General features: G+C 58.9%; 1 protein-coding gene across 1 annotated transcript; it reads left to right on the top strand.

The window, feature by feature from the left end:
- The first annotated feature begins 3,615 nt into the window (after nt 1-3,615).
- LOC125353229 (von Ebner gland protein 1-like) lies at nt 3,616-6,814 on the top strand. The gene is made up of 6 exons (XM_048348763.1): nt 3,616-3,705; nt 4,118-4,254; nt 5,176-5,246; nt 5,751-5,861; nt 6,455-6,556; nt 6,789-6,814. The coding sequence occupies exons 1-6, from the start codon at nt 3,616-3,618 to the stop codon at nt 6,812-6,814; spliced, it is 537 nt and encodes a 178-aa protein (XP_048204720.1).
- Nucleotides 6,815-17,341: the final 10,527 nt, after the last annotated feature.

Below are 17,341 nucleotides of genomic sequence, written 5' to 3'. Positions count from 1 at the left end.
AGTAGGGGCAGCCACATGATCACGCAGGGGAAACAGGGAAAGGGTCTAGCTGCCAATCTGCTTGTGGCTGGGCGACCACCATGCTGTGAATGAGAAAGGGAAGCGTGCGCACGGCCACATCTAGTTTCCTAGGGAAAGACGCTCAGGTGGACGCCGCCCAGGAGCTCCACTGGGGGTAGAAGGGGTCCGGGTCTTCTCTGCATGCCGCCCATACGCTCACGACCTCAACTCCGCCCCTCAATAGCATCGGGCGCAGAGGCGCCGCCTGGGTGAGCCGAGGGGGGGCGGATGGCGCCTGTCTTCGGGATGCGGTTGTGAGGGCCAGCCTGGGGCAGCTCTCTTTGCGCAGAGACTCCTGGGATGATGCATCCCCATGCGCAGCTGCAGCGCACACCAGTGGCCGTCGATCCAAGAGCCGCTCCTCCCCCCAAACTCCTGCCACCTTCTGATCTTCTGGTCGCCCCTTGGCCTTCAGCGCGGTGGGGAAGCATCTTCTCTCCTGCTCACCAGCTTCTGTTCCCCTGAGGCAGGCGAGGATGAGGAGAAAGGGACAAAAGGCAAATCTGTGGTCGGCAGGCAACGCTGTCTTCCCGGCGCTAAGCCTGCTTCCACTCGCTTCGTCACCACACACGGACAGGCCACAAAACCACAATGTCGACGGACTCGGAGCCCCTTGTTGTGGTCCAAGTTAACACTGGTAAGGTGCTGACGGCCACGTAGATGACAAATGAAAAGAGTAATTAGTTCTCGGGAAAAGCCTTGTCCCATAACTTGCCCTCAGTGAGCACCCAGAGCCCACGGATTTGGCAATCTACTGGAGCAGAACCACAGTGCCTCCACGGGAAATCTCTCTCCTCCTTGCTATTACAGGAAAGAAATGAGAAAACAAACAAATAAAACTCCTGTGCAAATCCTCTAGCCCCCCCTCCCCCCAAGGTCTGAGCTGACGGGGTCGCGCCTAGAGTGGGCTAGCTTGCTGCACACCGGCCGTCCGCACTGTGGGTTGTGGTAGCAGTTGCCTAGGTCATTGAAGGCATAGAGTTTTCTCCTGAGCTTGCAGATGTCTGATGCTTGGCTGAAGTGGGATGACAAGTTAAATATGTCTACCTTCACACTGTGTGTGTCCCTGGTGCTACCTTAAACTCCAGGTCCAAGACTACTCCTATCTGCATGTAGATAGGTTGATCTTTAAATATATTTTTATCCAAGTCTCTCGTGCAGGATTAACTCAGCCTGTTGGGCATGCATTCCTTGGACTCTGCCCAGCACTTTCTCTGCCGCTCACCCATCCAAAGTACTCCAGCTGTTACTGCTGCTTAGGAGACCCGCTGTGCTGAGTGGGTGCTCTCTACTAGGACATGGCCGGGCTGGGAGCAGTGGACAGAGAGAGAGAGGCGTGTGGAGGGTCAGGAGGAGGTAGGAGATCAGAACTGCCGTAGGCGCCATCAGAGACAACTCCACTGCTGAGTTCCAACCACGAGCCGTGAAGCGTTGGACGGGCAACAGAATGACCTTTAAGCAGCAGAGATCAAACACGCTTCGCTCGCAAGAGGAAATCCTGACTCCCAAAGGACTGTGTATTCAGGGCCGCAGGGCAAGCCAATCTCAGTATCCGGGGCATGGTGGCTTCTCCTGACTTGGCTCTTCCACGAGGGTGTGGGTGCCCGTGACGCGTGCCCTGCTCCCGTGAGAGCCAATCCCACCTCTGTGGGATGCTTTCTGTCCTCTTCTTCCTTTGCTTCGGGTAGAGGCAGAGTCATTTCTTGGTCACGTCTGACTGCTGACTTAGAGCAATTGTATTGCAAGATGACTCACATCCCATAATGTCCATCTACTTCAGCGTACAAATGATGGGTTTTTTTTAGTCCCTTTGAAGAGCTGTGCAGCCATCGTATAGTCTAGTTTTCAAACATCCTCATATCCCAACAAGGCCTTTTTCACCCATTAGCAATCAATCTCCAACCCTACCACAGCTGAAACGTAAATCCATTTATAGACTCCTCTATTCTTCTCACTTCTTGTGAGAGGGACCACACAGGGTATGGATTCAGGACGGGCTTCTTTCCCTGAAGACAATGCTTCCAGAACCATCCCTTTGGAGCGAGGATCAGAACTTCATTGGGGGGTGGAGGGGGGGGTGATGTTTTTGTGTGTGTGTCCTCGACATTCTGTGGACAAACCATCTTTAATTTAATTGTTCTTCACTTGCTAGACTGGGTTACTTCTACTTTAGGATTATTAAGAATGATGCTGGGGGGCTGGGGATATAGCCTAGTGGCAAGAGTGCCTGCCTCGGATACACGAGGCCCTAGGTTCGATTCCCCAGCACCACATATACAGAAAACGGCCAGAAGCGGCGCTGTGGCTCAAGTGGCAGAGTGCTAGCCTTGAGCGGGAAGAAGCCAGGGACAGTGCTCAGGCCCTGAGTCCAAGGCCCAGGACTGGCCAAAAAAAAAAAAGAATGATGCTGGGCTGGGAATATGGCCTAGTAGTAGAGTGTTGGCCTCGTATACATGAAGCCCCAGGTTCCATTACCTCAGCACCACATACACTGGAAAAGCCAGAAGTGGCGCTGTGGCTCAAGTGGCAGAGTGCTAGCCTTGAGCAAAAAGAAGTCAGGGACAGTGCTCAGGCCCTGAGTTCAAGGCCCAAAACTAGCTAAAATAATAAATAAAAATGTTTCCCAATCATTAAAAAAAAGAAAAGACCGATGCTACTATAAGCCTTCCTAGGCAAGGTTGCCTCGGCTGTACACCCAGGAGTAGAATTTCTGGGTAAATAACTCCCTGCTTCACGACTTGGAGACCTTCCAGGTTGCTTTTCACCATGGCTTCACCGCTTCAGAGTTCTATTACCACGCAGAACACATCAGAAGGTCTCTGAAACGGACTCCTCAGGACTCAGGAGATGACCCCTGGCATTCCGGAAGCTCCAGTCTAGACCCGGCGGGCTGGGGTGTAGCTCCTCACAGCCAGCGCTCCCTCCCCGTGGCTGACCATGCGCAGGGGAGCACGTGTGTGATGCACCTGCCTTGTCTCCCCGTGGCCGACCCATTGCCCCATCGAATATGGACCAGAGGGGCCTTGTGCACACCTTTCCCAGGAGGGCATGCTCATCCTTTTCTGTACCAGCAGGGCCCCTCTTTATCGAGGATAAGCCTGACTCGCACAGGCACAGGGGAATGGAGGAGGCCTGCGACCAGAGCTCAGGGCACTCTGACCCCTGCCAGCTTCCTCTGAGTGGCCATGTTGGGGTGGCATCAGGAGTCGCTGGCACACCACACGCACTCTCTCTCCCCACACAGGAAGCCACGCACCTCCACTGCCTCCCTGCCAGCTCGCTCTGGGTCCGCTCCTCTGGACAGCCGCCCTGTCCTGGCCATCCTTGCAGTGGAACGGCGCCGTTCAGTGACTTCCAACAATAGTGACATTTACCCGCTCTGCTGCAGAGCTGGCCGTGGTGTATGGTCAGGAAGGGACGGGTCCGTCCCCTGTGCCAGTTTCCCCCTGGATCCAGGACCAAGTGGCATAAAAAGGGCAGCCGAGTGAGGGACCGGCACAGACTCCCCCAGCCCCACGAGTGAGCTGTGAGGCAGCGGTGAGAGCAGCCCCAGAGATGAAGACCCTGCTCCTGAGCCTCGGCCTGGGCCTTGTGGCGGCCCTGCAGGCTCAGACTCTTCCGACAGTGGTGGAGGAGGAGGAGGAGGTGAGCCTCAGCTTAGGAGGTCACCGCTGGGGAAAGGGGACTGGGACGGCTGGTTGAAGACCCCACTCCTGCCTACATCCAAGGAGACTCTCTCGTTTTAGCACCATTGCCTAAATCCCTGAGTGTGAGACAGAGCAATGGACTGGTCCAGATGGGCGGAGGGTGCAGAGGGCTAGCGTGAGAGGGAGATCTACCATCGTCCTTGGGCCGGAGGGACCCTGTGGTCCTGGCCGATCTACAGGGACTCGGGGCCTGCGCTCCCGTGGCCTGGCGACAGTGGCCGGTGGTTTCAGGGTGGGAGGGGACCTGGAGGAGGGGCTGGGTCTGCACACCTTGGAGGTGAAGGTGGAGTCCCGGCCTGTGGACCAGGGGACGAGCCCTTAAGGGGGTGATGGCTGGGTCTCTTCTCTAGGACTTAGGGACATGGTATTTGAAAGCCGTCACATTCGACAAGGAGATTCCCGGGGGAAAGCTGGGGCCTGTGTCCGTGACCCCCATGACCATCAAGATCCTAGATGCGGGCAACGTGAAAATCAAGTTCGCATACAAGTGAGTGTCTACCGGCCACAAGGCCACGACCTGCCCAGCCTTCTCCTGCCCACACGGGAGGGCCAGGAGTCAGTGGGGCCAACGGGGCCGCACATCCCTTCTCAGACCCTGAGACTTGGGGCGCCTGGAGCTCTAGGGGCAACTGTGCCCAGGAGGGTGCCTTGATCAGATGGGCAGTGGGTGGTGGAAGCCCTAAAGCAGACCCTGTGGGCTGGGTGGGCTGGCTGCCACTTTCTACCTGGTGAAGGAGCAGCTTTAGGGAGAGGAGTTTCACCCTCAGAGCCAACCAGAGCTGGCAGACTGAGCTCAGGGCCCTAGATTTGTAACCATCATAGACAATGTCTGCTCTGCAGACACAAGGTTTGCAGAATGACCAGAGGTGGTGAAAAAGACAGAGGAGAAGCCTTTCTAGGCAGTGCGTGAACGCCTTTGAAGTCCCTGTGCAGCGCTCTGTATCCTTCCAACCTTTCGTCTCCTCCTCCACCGATGTGGGGGCTCCCACCTGAATAGCAAGATGGTGTCGGTGCTCGAGCCCCGGGAAAACGTTAACCTGGCGTTTTGGGACCTCACATTCCTTGACATTTCTTTTACAGGGCCAGATGTTGGCAGATGTCATCCTGCCTCTTGCAGGTCTCTAGATAGACGACCGTCAGGACAGGAACTGAGCGAGATGAGGGTGAGGGGAAAAGCTGGTGTCTGAGGGAAAGGCAGACGCAGAGTCCCTCTGGCAGGGCCAGTGTGAGGCAGAACAGCCAGGGAGAGGCGAGGATGGAGCTAGCGCTGCCTGGACCTGTAACGCAGGGAGCACACTCCTCCTCGGGCCTGGCCCCCGCCTGGGCCTCCGGGGGAACACACGGTCCTGCCACCAGCAGGGCAGGCCCTGGGAAGGGCAGTGCCGCTCGCTGACCTTCTGTTTTCCAGGATTGCAGATCAGTGCCATGACATGAGTATCACCCTAGAGGAAACCGAGGTACCCGGAAAATACACAGCCTGTGAGTCACAAAGCCAGTCATGGCTGTTCCCCAATCCCAGTGGGACGCAGCCAGTGTCCACTCAGGGTGGCCTTTCTGTCTGAGAACCTCTCTCTCCATTCTGCGCCTGTGTTGCACACACCCTCTGCCCCCATTGGTCAATTTGCCTTCAAGATCCGCGCACTCGGCACCAAACGCTGTGCTCAGGCTGGAGTGTGCGGGCTTTGCCAGTGGCTGTAGCTGAGCCCAGAGCAGGATCAGCAGCACTTGGCTTCCGGCTGGGGCTCGCTGGCTCAGTGTGTGGGGACACCCTGGCCTGGGACATCGGTCTGGGGGGCCCGGGGGGGGAGACCCCTGGCTGGCTGTCAGGGTCTGGATGCTGAGGAGTTTCCCCAGCTGGGTGCTGGATGCAGGGTGCTGGGTGCTGGGTGCTGGATGCAGGGTGCTGGGTGCTGGGTGATCTTACACACCCATGCCACTGCAGGATCCGCTCCTTACTCAGGACTGTGTCCCTGTCCTCCGCAGATGGTGGCAAGCATGTGGTGCAAATCATGAAGTCCAGCGTGGAGGACCACTACATCCTCTATGACGTGACTGACCTGCACGGGCGTCAGATCCGAACGGCTAAACTTGTGGGTGAGTCTCGGGATCTAGAGGCCTCCAGATATCGCCTGTGACAGGAGGGGCAGAGGCCTCCAGAGCAAACCCCGAGCTCCTTTCCTGAGGGGTGCCTGCCAGGGGACCAGGCAGGAATGGGAAGAGAGGGCTGCGTGCACAGTCCACCTCTGAGCAGCCGCTGGGTGTCAGTGCCCTTCCAGGCCACACAGAAAGGCCCAGGGCCCTTCCGCATCCCCGGGGGGCCAGGCCCGTGTGAGCAGGGGGCAGAGGGAAGGCGGGGTGCCCCGAGCCCAGGACAGGCGCTGGCTCCTCCAGGGAAGCATCCGTCCGGCCACCCCTCCTGCCCTGGGGGAGGCGCAGGCGTGCTGGAGGGAGAGGCCCCCCGTCTCCCAGCTCAGCTGCCGTGGACACAGGGCGGGACTGTCATGGCTCCCTGTGGTCCTTGCCCAGCCAGGCCCTCCTCCCAGCCCCAGGCCTCCAGGCCCCTCAGGGGGGGCCCAGGCCTCCCCCCAGCCCAGCCCAGCGCTGCTCAGTGCTCCATGCCGGGGTGAGAGGCCTGCAGCTCCCCAGCCTGTGGCTCACACTCCTGTCTCCTCCATCCTCACCCGCAGGCAGAGACCCTGACCTCAGCCAGGAAGCCCTGAAGGACTTTGAGAATGTCACAGGAGCCAGAGGCCTCAGCTCAGATACCATCGTCATTCCCAAGCAAATGGGTAGGAAGGAGCCCCCCAGCGAGTGTACCCCAGACCCACGGAGGGAAGGTCACTGTGGCATGTCAAACATGGGGACAGGCTGCCTGTCATGCTGACTGTCCCTCTGGGGTCATGGCAGACCCTAGTGATGGAGGGACTGGGGTCCTGAATGAACAGCCGGGGTCCTGCGTGAGCTTCTGGGGTCTCGCCTGAGCTGCTGGGGCTCTGAATCCTGTTTTTCTTTCTTTCACAGAAACCTGCTCTCCCGGAGGTGACTAGGCTAAGAGGTGAGTTTCAGGACATGTTGGAGGACACCCCAGCACTGGCGGGCGGGGGGGGGGGGGGGGAAAGTGAGTGAGATGGGAGGAGAGGAGTCTCCAGTTATCACCCCTGCTCCTGCCTGGACAGGGGAGACACCCCCACCCAGCCCAGCGTCCAGGGGGTGTGGGCTCGGCTTCTGCAGAACTCTACCCCAGAGCCCGGAGCTCAGAGTTCCTTCCAGAAGGTGATTCCCACTTCAGGGAGGGGCCTGTGGCCCTATGCACCCCCAAGGGTGGCTGCCGGAGGAGATGATGTCCCCCCCCTCGCGCCTGGCAGGGCCCCAGCAGCACATCCAAGCCCTCGCTTGCCCCTCAGTGGGCACAGGGCCTCTGTTAGCTCCCCTTCCAGAAACGTGTCGCCTTAAAGAAAGGTGACAGCCGTGCGGCAGACCTCAGAATCCCCAGGCCCCTTGTGTGATGGCAGAGACCTTGCCCAAGGTCCCCGGCCCGGATGAGCACAGAGCAAGGGGACACGCGCACCCGTCTTGTCCCTGTCATTCCCTTTGCTGAGGTCACTGTCCCTCTTGGTCCCCGGTGGGCCGCCTGACTGGGACCTGGCGGATGGAGCCCCTGAGAGCCAGCGTCGTCTCTCTTCTTCTCCTCCTTCCTGGCCTCACTGACACTGCCCACCCTTCCAGTTCTCAGGGCCCTCGGCTTGGCAGCAGACCCAGTGGCAACACTCTGAACCTGGTCCTAGGACACGTGGAACCAGCCCCCCTCCACTCTCTGCCTCTCCCACCACCCCCAGCCCCGCCCCCGCCCCTTTCCCCTGTTTCTCAATAAAGCGCTTCAGCATTGCCTGGTGACTCTGCCTGTCTGTCAGGCCCCCGTGAGGTGGGCGGCCCTGGGCTCTCTCTCTTTGGGCTTTGCTTGGAGGGGGGAGTGAGGGGGGGAAGCAGTCAGGAGGGACTGGAGGACCCAGCCCTGTTCTGGTACCTTCTAGTGCTGCTGCTGCCAAAGACCACGAGGATCCTGACAGGGCTGAGGTGGCGAGCTGCGCCCCGGGCTTCCCTGGGCGCTTTCCACAGATGTGTCACCCCAAAAGCCCAGGTTGGGGAGACCAGTGTAATGGCAGACAGGGGGTATGAGGGACATCGGGCCTTCGGCCACGACGCCAGGCGGAGGGCATTTATATGAACATGATACCTTAGGTGTCATGGTCAAGCAATAGCTTTCCTTTTATATTCATTTAGGCTCTACATGTATATATTACAACTATAATTTTGTATGTCTTTTCCTTCCCCTACGTGCCAGTTCACCCTTGCCTTGTTTCCTTCCTCCGTTTTCAAATTTATACTCAGGAGTAATCCTTGCAAGAACGTTTAAATTTGCACATAATACTTTTTCTCAACCAAATCAATTATTTTAAGTGAATGACTTTTTAACAAAATAAAGCTTAGGTGTCTTTTGTTTGTTTTTTTTAGACCTCAAACATAGAACTAATTGTGCCAATTCAACTTCTTGTGAAGACTCAGGAAGTAGCCATCTTGAACTGCTTTTCTATGCACCAGTAATTCATGAAAACATATGTGTGAGCAGACCCAAATATATGCATGTGCCTGTGCACATAAGGTCCTGGGCACAGGCAACAAATGAGACCAAGGCCATGTGCATACCAGGAACGGAAACAAGGCTGGAGTTGGTGGTGGGGCTGGTGTGGGAGTCCTGTGTTCAAGGCCCCCGTGACTGTCTTGTACCTGTGCAGACAGGGTCAACACTAACACCTAACTGGCTTCTGGGCAGCACTGATTAATCTGATCTTTAGAGGAGACGGCACCCACAAAGAAAGGAGGCAGGGCCTGGACACGGGGGCCATTCACACCTTTGCAGTGCCGGTTGTGATCAGCAGAGGGAAACCAGGCCTAATAGGAATATAATCCTTCCATACTTCCATCAACCCATCCATCCATCCTCCTATTTTCCCATCCATCCTTCCATATACCCATCCTTCCACTCACCAATCCACCTATCCATACACCTACCCATCTTCCATCTACCCCTCCACCTATTCTATCCATTCATCCTCCCATTGCCCCATCTACCCATCTATACACTCGCCCATCCTTCCATCCACCCATGCTTACATCCATCCATCCACCCACCTGCCGGGATAGATTTACCTCCCCTGGTGCGGAGATGCTCAGCTTACTCCCTTATCAGTGCTCCCCTTTTCACCCTCTCCCCTGGGCGCCCGACCCGCGGGCGGCCAAGGTGGAGCGAAGGGACACGGGCAAGCCTAAAGTTCACGTGGCCGAACGAGATGCCCTTTTCCTCCCTCCTTACCCACCAAGGAAGCCAGGCGCAGACGGATCTCAAAGACACTTCGGAGAGCAATCCGGTTTAATCGGGAGGGGCTTATAGTAATATAATGATGATGCCGAGGATTGAGCAGGAGCTGGCGATAGGCTGGCGAGCTTGTCCGTCCAAGAGCAGCTCCCGAGGACCTCCCTCATGGGCTAACGTCACTTCCCATAGTACCGCCCTCTGGGCAAAGCCCTCGAGAAAAGGGAGCACATGTGCTGGCTGGCGCAAGGTGGGGTGTGGTCTCAAAGCTACCCCTCCTGGTTCCAGACCCAGAAGGAGATAGGTGTGGCTCACTTCCACACTGCCCCAGGGCTGGGGGAAGGGCGGCGTCTCGGGAGCGCCCTCCTCGCCCTTCCCCCCTTAAGGCCAAGATGAATCCCCAACACCCACCCACCCAAAGCTCTGTTCACTCTAGGCCCTCCCTGTCCTCCTATCTCATCCTCCTACACTGAAAGGCTCCATCTGGCCATGCTAGAAACCTCTGAGAAAGTTCTGAGGGGGAACACCATCCAGGAAAGCCCCTGGCCCTGCCTGTCCTGTTCCACCTGCTAATGATGGAGACAGCCTGCCTGTCCTTAGGAGTACGTGTTCCTTACAGGCCTCAGAACCATCCTGCCTATGCAGAGACCGCTTCCTGCCTCTGCTCCCACTCCAGCCTCTCTGCCCTTGCATTCCTGCTGAGGAGTGGCTGCTGCCCCCTCCAGCTGTTAGGAAAGTGGTACAGAAGCCTCTGGGGAGGAAACATGCCCGTTCCTGCAGCGAAGAAGACCAGCCCACCGCCTCCCTTCACATTTGTCAGAAAAGATCTCAGGAAGCTGGAGCTCAGGATGAAAATCGTGCAAATGCCTCGTACACCCTGCCCCCCCCATGAAGGACAGCCCCCCCCGACCCCCCCCCCCCGTGAAGGACAACCCCCCCACCCCACCCCACGCCCATGAAGGACAGCCCTGAGTGTGGTAGCTGTATCAGCCTAAGCAGAGATAGAGAGGGGTCGACTTGTAAGTTCCCCTTCCTCCAAAACCAGCACCCCACTCCCTCCTTGAAGACTGGACTCTACCCCTGCCCCAAAAGAGCCCCTCCCCTGCCCCCAGACCACCTCCATCCCATGCACCCGCAGCTCCTCCAGAGCCCCCTGCCGTCTCCTTGGCCCTGGATGCTCCTTGGCGTATCTGACTTCAGAGGCTGCACCCTGACTGGCAGCACGGACGACTCCTCCAAATCCCGCCCGTGGCACCCTGCACACTGGGAGCGCAGGCCATGGACAGGAAGCACCGCCCTGCCCGTCCCCCCTCTGGCCCCACCCCCCACAGACACTCGCAGTCACACCCCCCCCCGGCACTCTTAGGAATCGGGGGGGAGGGGGTGCAGAGGAATATGTAAGCTCTTGGCTTCTTGTCCTCAGCTCAGATCCTTCCAGAGGATCCCTGAACGCTGCAGGCCACACCCTGGACTGGGCCCCGCGTGGTGTGCTTTGTCCTGCATTGGAATCGGGGTGCTCCAGAAGAGAAGAGAGGCGTGAGATGCAGCCTTGGAGGGGTGACAGGAGCCCGGAAAGTTGGGCCCACACCGAAGGCCCTGAGGCCCAGGTTTACCATTTGAAGATACAGTCACTGGGCAGGTAGTCGATGTTCCTGCTCATGTCTCCGTCTCCATCCTGAACCCACACACAGGTTATTCCTTGAACCTCGTGGACCCAGAGCCTCCCGTGGGGGCTGAGAACGCTTTCCATCCAATTCCTTTCGCCTAAGGAAAAGGAGCCAAACTGTCTTAGCTGGCACCGCAGCGGTGCCTGTGGATGCCCAGTACCTCTCGGAGAGGGGGTCTAACAGCCTACGAGGCCCGCAGGCTCCAAGCCTATGAGAACTGCAGTTTGCAGGATTCTTCCAAAAACATCTCTGGCTCTGGCCCCTCTCGCCCACGGTCACCTGCTCAGCTCAGTGCCGTATCTAATACCCTCACGTGCAGGCCTAGCAGACAGCCCTCCTCCAAAATCAACCCATCCAGGACCCCTGCCCAGGAAGAGACCCCAGGTCCAGCCTCTGGCTAGTGCAGCCCTTCTCTGCCAAGAGCCCAGGGAGCTCCCCACTCTCCGCACAACCCCAGGAAAGCCCAACGCAGCCCACCAAGGGACTGCACAGACAAGCCATCACCCGGGATTGTTGATGCTCTTTATTGAGAGAAAAGGGAGGAGGGTGAGGGCCGAGGGAGCCAGACGATGGAGAAAGCTGGACTTGGGAGGGGGCTAGCTCCAGAGCCTCCGGGCCAGAAGTTCAGGATGCTGCTGCTTCCAAGCCCAAGTGTAGTGACTGGAAGGGAAGGGGTGTCCGTGAGGCCAGGAAGGGAGAGGGGAAGGGGGCTGCAGAAGTAGAGAGGGGCTCTCAGGGGCTCCACCCATGAGATCACAGCACAGGCAGGACAAGCCTTCAGCCAGGCTGCCCACTAAGCTCCGCGTCCACGTGAGAAGAGGGACCGGTGACTTCAGCAAACAGAATGACGGGGACAAGACGGGGATGCATTTGGACCCTTGGTCTGCCGCTACGTGGGCAGGAAACCGCAGGCCAACTCTCCAACATCACACAAGAGACACAGGCATTCTGCAGAGAGTGTGTGTGTGTGTGTGTGTGTGTGTGTGTGTGTGTGTGCACGCGCACGCGCATGCTGGTCCTGGGGCTGGAACTCGGGGGCTGTCACTGAGCTTTTTTGCTCAAAGCTAGCACTCTACCATTTGAGCCACAGCTCCGCGTCTAGCTTTTGGGGTGCTTTATTGGAGATGAGCATCTCATGGTCTTTCCTGCCTAGGCTGGCTTTGAATGTTGGTCCTCGGCTCTCAGCCTCCAGCGTAGCTAGCATTACAGGCGTGAGCCACCAGTGCCTGGATGGCTGTCACCTTTCTTTAAAGCAGCCCAGGGAGGGGTGATTCTACACCTGCCAGGAGCCCCGCCTGATGATGGGGCACGGCTGTGAGTGACCGTGGAAAGGAAGCAGTCTTCATTGCAGAAAGCCAAGACCAGCTGTTCCCCTCAGCTAGGCTGCATACAGAGCCACGCGGGCTCCCTGCCTGCGGAGGACACTGAGGGGCCTGCTCAGAGCAGCCACAGACATGCGCAAGACTCTGGGTTTGTATCCGAGGAGGCCTGGGACCCAGCCCTGCCCACCGGCCTCCGGGGACCCGCCCTGGTGGGCGTCGTGGAGGACTAGCATCCATGGAGCTGGGCTGGGTGCCTCTCCCCCCAGGAGGAGGACTCCTGGCCCACTGTGGCTAATATGTTCAGGTAATTCGGGCCAAAGCTCCACGGTGATTTTAGGGACGAGTGCTTGGAGAGCGCAGTCATGCTACCCGACGTCGACGTGTGAAAACAGAGCTAGGAGAACTGAAGGATCGGTAGGGGTGAGATAGGGAAGAATGACAAGAAGAGGTGACATCAAGCAAGATGCACTGGGCTCATAAACCGACGCCGAAACACAGCTCCTCCAGACCACAACTCTTTAAAGACCATTTTTAAAAATAAATGTTGAAAGATGCCTTGTACTCAAAAGTGGCCCTATTGAGGGCTGGGATATAGCCTAGCGGCAAGAGTGCCTGCCTCGGATACACGAGGCCCTAGGTTCAATTCCCCAGCACCACATATACAGAAAACGGCCAGAAGCGGCGCTGTGGCTCAAGTGGCAGAGTGCTAGCCTTGAGCGGGAAGAAGCCAGGGACAGTGCTCAGGCCCTGAGTCCAAGGCCCAGGACTGGCAAAAAAAAAAAAAAAGTGGCCCTATTGAACTGAAACCCATTTGTGCAACTACTTAAAGATAATTTTTTTTTTAAAGAGAAGAAGAAAGGAAAAGAAAGCCATCAGAATGTAGAAGCCAGGCCGCTGCTGGACCTCGTTCTCTCCACCGTGAGCAATGAGTGGGTAGATTTCAACCTGCCCGGGAGGGAGCCACGGGAGGAGACCTGAGCTCCGCGCTCCTGGGGGAGGAAGGACTCCTTCCTGCAGAAGCAGCGCCCACACCCCCTGGGACAGGTGGGTTCCCCTGCCCAGGCAGAAGCAGGGCTGGGGGAACAGCCTTATCAACAGTGAACACGGCAATGTTGTCAGTGTCCCCTAAAACTGACCTTTATCCTAATCCCTTCCTGAAGAGCAGGCTTCTGTCAGAGAAAGAAAAACAGGATTCAGACCCCAGCAGTTCATTCAGGACCCCAACATTCACTCGGGACCCCAGCTCCTCCGTCACCAGCAACTCCCATGACCCTAAAGGAGCAGTCGGGATGCAAGGCAACCTGTTCCCATTCCATGATGAGGTGACCTTCCCTCCATGGGTCTGGGGTACACTCGCTGGGGGGCTCCTTCCTACCCATTTGCTTGAGGAGGAGGATGTTCTCTGTGTTGAGACCTCTGGCTCCTGCAACCCTCCTTAAATCCTTCAGGGCTTCCTGGCTGAGGTCAGGGTCTCTGCCTGCGGGTGAGGATGGAGGAGACAGGAGTGTGAGCCACAGGCTGGGGAGCTGCAGGCCTCTCACCCCGGCCTGGAGCACCGAGCAGCGCTGGGCTGGGCTGGGGGGGAGGCCTGGGCCCCCCCTGAGGGGCCTGGAGGCCTGGGGCTGGGAGGAGGGCCTGGCTGGGCAAGGACCACAGGGAGCCATGACAGTCCCGCCCTGTGTCCACGGCAGCTGAGCTGGGAGACGGGGGGCCTCTCCCTCCAGCACGCCTGCGCCTCCCCCAGGCAGGAGGGGTGGCCGGACGGATGCTGCCCTGGAGGAGCCAGCGCCTGTCCTGGGCTCGGGGCACCCCGCCTTCCCTCTGCCCCCTGCTCACACGGGCCTGGCCCCCGGGGATGCGGGAGGGCCCTGGGCCTTTCTGTGTGGCCTGGAAGGGCACTGACACCCAGCGGCTGCTCAGAGGTGGACTGTGCACGCAGCCCTCTCTTCCCATTCCTGCCTGGTCCCCTGGCAGGCACCCCTCAGGAAAGGAGCTCGGGGTTTGCTCTGGAGGCCTCTGCCCCTCCTGTCACAGGCGATGTCTGGGGGCCTCTAGATCCCGAGACTCACCCACAAGTTTAGCCGTTCGGATCTGACGCCCGTGCAGGTCAGTCACGTCATAGAGGATGTAGTGGTCCTCCACGCTGGACTTCATGATTTGCACCACATGCTTGCCACCATCTGCGGAGGACAGGGACACGGTCCTGAGTAAGGAGCAGATCCTGCAGTGGCATGGGTGTGTAAGATCACCCAGCACCCAGCACCCTGCATCCAGCACCCAGCACCCAGCACCCTGCATCCAGCACCCAGCTGGGGAAACTCCTCAGCATCCAGACCCTGACAGCCAGCCAGGGGTCTCCCCCCTCAGGTCCCCCCAGACCGATGTCCCAGGCCAGGGTGTCCCCACACACTGAGCCAGCGAGCCCCAGCCGGAAGCCAAGTGCTGCTGATCCTGCTCTGGGCTCAGCCACAGCCACTGGCAAAGCCCGTACACTCCAGCCTGAGCACAGCGTTTGGTGCCGAGTGCGCGGATCTTGAAGGCAAATTGACTAATGGGGCCGAGGGTGTGTGCAACACAGGCGCAGAATGGAGAGAGAGGTTCTCAGACGGAAAGGCCACCCTGAGTGGACACTGGCTGCCTCCCACTGGGACTGGGGAACAGCCATGACTGGCTTTGTGACTCACGGGCTGTGTATTTTCCGGGTACCTCGGTTTCCTCTAGGGTGCTGCTTATCTCCCTGCAGTAACCTGCAATCCTGGAAAACAGAAGGTCCGTGAGCAACTCTGTTCTTCTCAGGGCCTCTCTGGGAGTCCTAAGGAGGCGGGGCGGGGGCGGGGGGAGAGGAGGAGCAGCCTCCACCACATCTCAGGTCCCGGCAGCAGCCAGCCCTCCAGGTCTCCATCCATGTGCGAGCTCCGCTCCTTCCCAGGCCTCCCCCCGCCTGTCTGACCTCCCTCTGCTCTCTCCAGAGAACCCTCTAGGCTGCCTGGTTTGCACACTCATTTGTGGCTGTGAGCCGGCCCTCGAACCCTCACCCTGCCCAGACCCTCTCCCTGCTAGCTACTGGAGGTGAATGTCATGGACCAGCCCCAGTGGATTGTCACCTGTCACCGTGAGGAAGAGCTTAAATGACAGGCCTTGGTGGAGATGAGGTGGAGACCAAACTCCACGGCCATTCCCACAGTCAATGCAGCCTAAGGGCAGGATCTCAGGACCAAATCACAGACACGGCCAGGAGATGTGAACAGAGGCACACAGGAAACAACTGTGCTGGAGGGAGCCTTGGGGGGGAGGGGAGGAGGTGGAGGGGTCACACAGACGAGAGCCACACCGGGGGGAGGACCACAGAGGAACTTCAGAGGTGTCTGCTGCATTGCCTGACAAGCCTGCTGTCCTGTGTTTTGCACGCTCCGTAGGCCATTCCGCAAACCCCACCTGTGAGTCTCCCAAAGAGAAAATCGCTAGAAGGTCTGCCAAGTCCAGGGTTCAGGAGCCCAGTCTGAGAGCTCCGATCCGGTCTGAAAGTAAAACTCCTATCCCCAAAGGGCCTGGGTCGCCAAACAACTGTTCTCGCACCAGGTAGAAACGTGTGTGGCAGCCGACAAGCCCACAACATCTGCTCTAGGGCCCCTAAGAGCCCAGCACCCTTCTAAGGAAGGGGCCCCCGTGGCACAGTTGCCCCTAAACCTCCAGGTGTGGAGAGTCCCAGGAAGTGAAGCATTGTCCACCTGCCCCACCCAGCACCTGTTCCTCCCGGGCAGAGCAAGGAAAAGCCGAAGGGGCTCACGGGCCTCCTGGCCGGCAGACACTCACCTGAGAGTGAACGTGATTTTCAGGTCGCCCCCGTCCAAGACCTCGATGGTCATGGGGGTCACGGACACAGGCCCCAGCTCTCCTCCGGGAACCTCCGTGTCGGATGCCAAGGCCTTCAAATACCACGTCCCGGAGTCCTGGGGGTGGGAGGTGTCTGCCATGACTTGGGCAGACCCCCTGCAGAGGTTCCCTGCCCCCCCCCCCCGGATCTGCAGGACCAGACTGCACCCTGCCTCCTCCCTCTCCTCCCACAAGCGGCTCTTGAGTGTACTCTCTGCATTCCCGTAGGTCAGCCAGGACTGCAAGCTCCCTCCCTCCCGGCCAGGAGGTGGGGAGCCCCGCTGCCTACCACAGCTTCTTTGCACCCAAGCCCCCCTTCATCAGCCTCCCAGGCTCTGTCACACATGCCCTCGGCAGGGCTTCAGGGACTGCCCCTCAAAGAAGGGCCTCCTTGGATGCCTGGAAGGCTGAAGTTTCCACCCAAGCCATCTCAGTCTCCTTCCCACATACCCCCCCTCCCCCATCTGAAACTCACCTCCTGCTCCTCCTCCACCACAGTCGGGAGGCCATGAGCCTGCAGGGCCGCCACAAGGCCCAGGCCGAGGCTCAGGATCAGGGTCTTCATCTCTGGGGCTGCTCTCACCGCTGCCTCACAGCTCACTCGTGGGGCTGGGGGAGTCTGCGCCGGTCCCTCACTCGGCTGCCCTTTATACCGCTCGGCCCAGGGTCCCTGAGGAACTTTGGCACAGGGGACGGGCCCGTCCCTTCCCGACCATACACCACGGCCAGCTCTGCAGCGGAGCGGGTAAATGTCACTATTGTTGGAAGTCACTGAACGGCGCCGTTCCACCCCAAGGATGGCCAGGACAGGGCGGCTGTCCAGAGCAGCAGACCCAGAGCGAGCTGGCAGGGAGGCAGTGGAGGTGCGTGGCTTCCTGTGCGGGGGGCCCCCGAAGGCAGTTGCTACGGTGGTGAGCACCTTACGTGCACACTCGATGTGTACACTGTGAAGTGCGGTGAGGGGACAGAAGGCTCGGGGCTCAGTGACCTTCCTCTGTCCTTGCACGCGTCACTTAACCTGGGATTCATACTGGAAAAAAAAAGAGAGGCCCTGCGGTTTGCACCTGAAAACTCGTGCGTCCTAGGAGGTTGTGGGCCCTCCTCAGCAAGGTGCACAAAGCCCCAGCTCCACTCTCTGTGAGGCGATGGGTCAGACACGGGAAACACGCGCGTGGGCAATGGGAAACAAGTCCCAGCCAGGAAGACGCTGAGGCCACGCCCCTGAGACTGGCAGAGGCCAGGGTCCTCTCCTGGGGAAATGAGGACCCTGAACCCAGAAAAGAGGCCGAGAAACCTTCCCGATGCATCCCAGAGTGCGCAGTTCGTCAAGCTTCCTGCGGT

The sequence above is a fragment of the Perognathus longimembris genome, chromosome 1 (genome assembly GCF_023159225.1).
Source record: "Perognathus longimembris pacificus isolate PPM17 chromosome 1, ASM2315922v1, whole genome shotgun sequence".
Taxonomy (NCBI): Eukaryota; Metazoa; Chordata; class Mammalia; order Rodentia; family Heteromyidae; genus Perognathus; species Perognathus longimembris.
The sequence above is the reverse complement of the archived record's forward strand: the minus strand, read 5'-3'. Positions and strand labels throughout refer to the sequence as shown.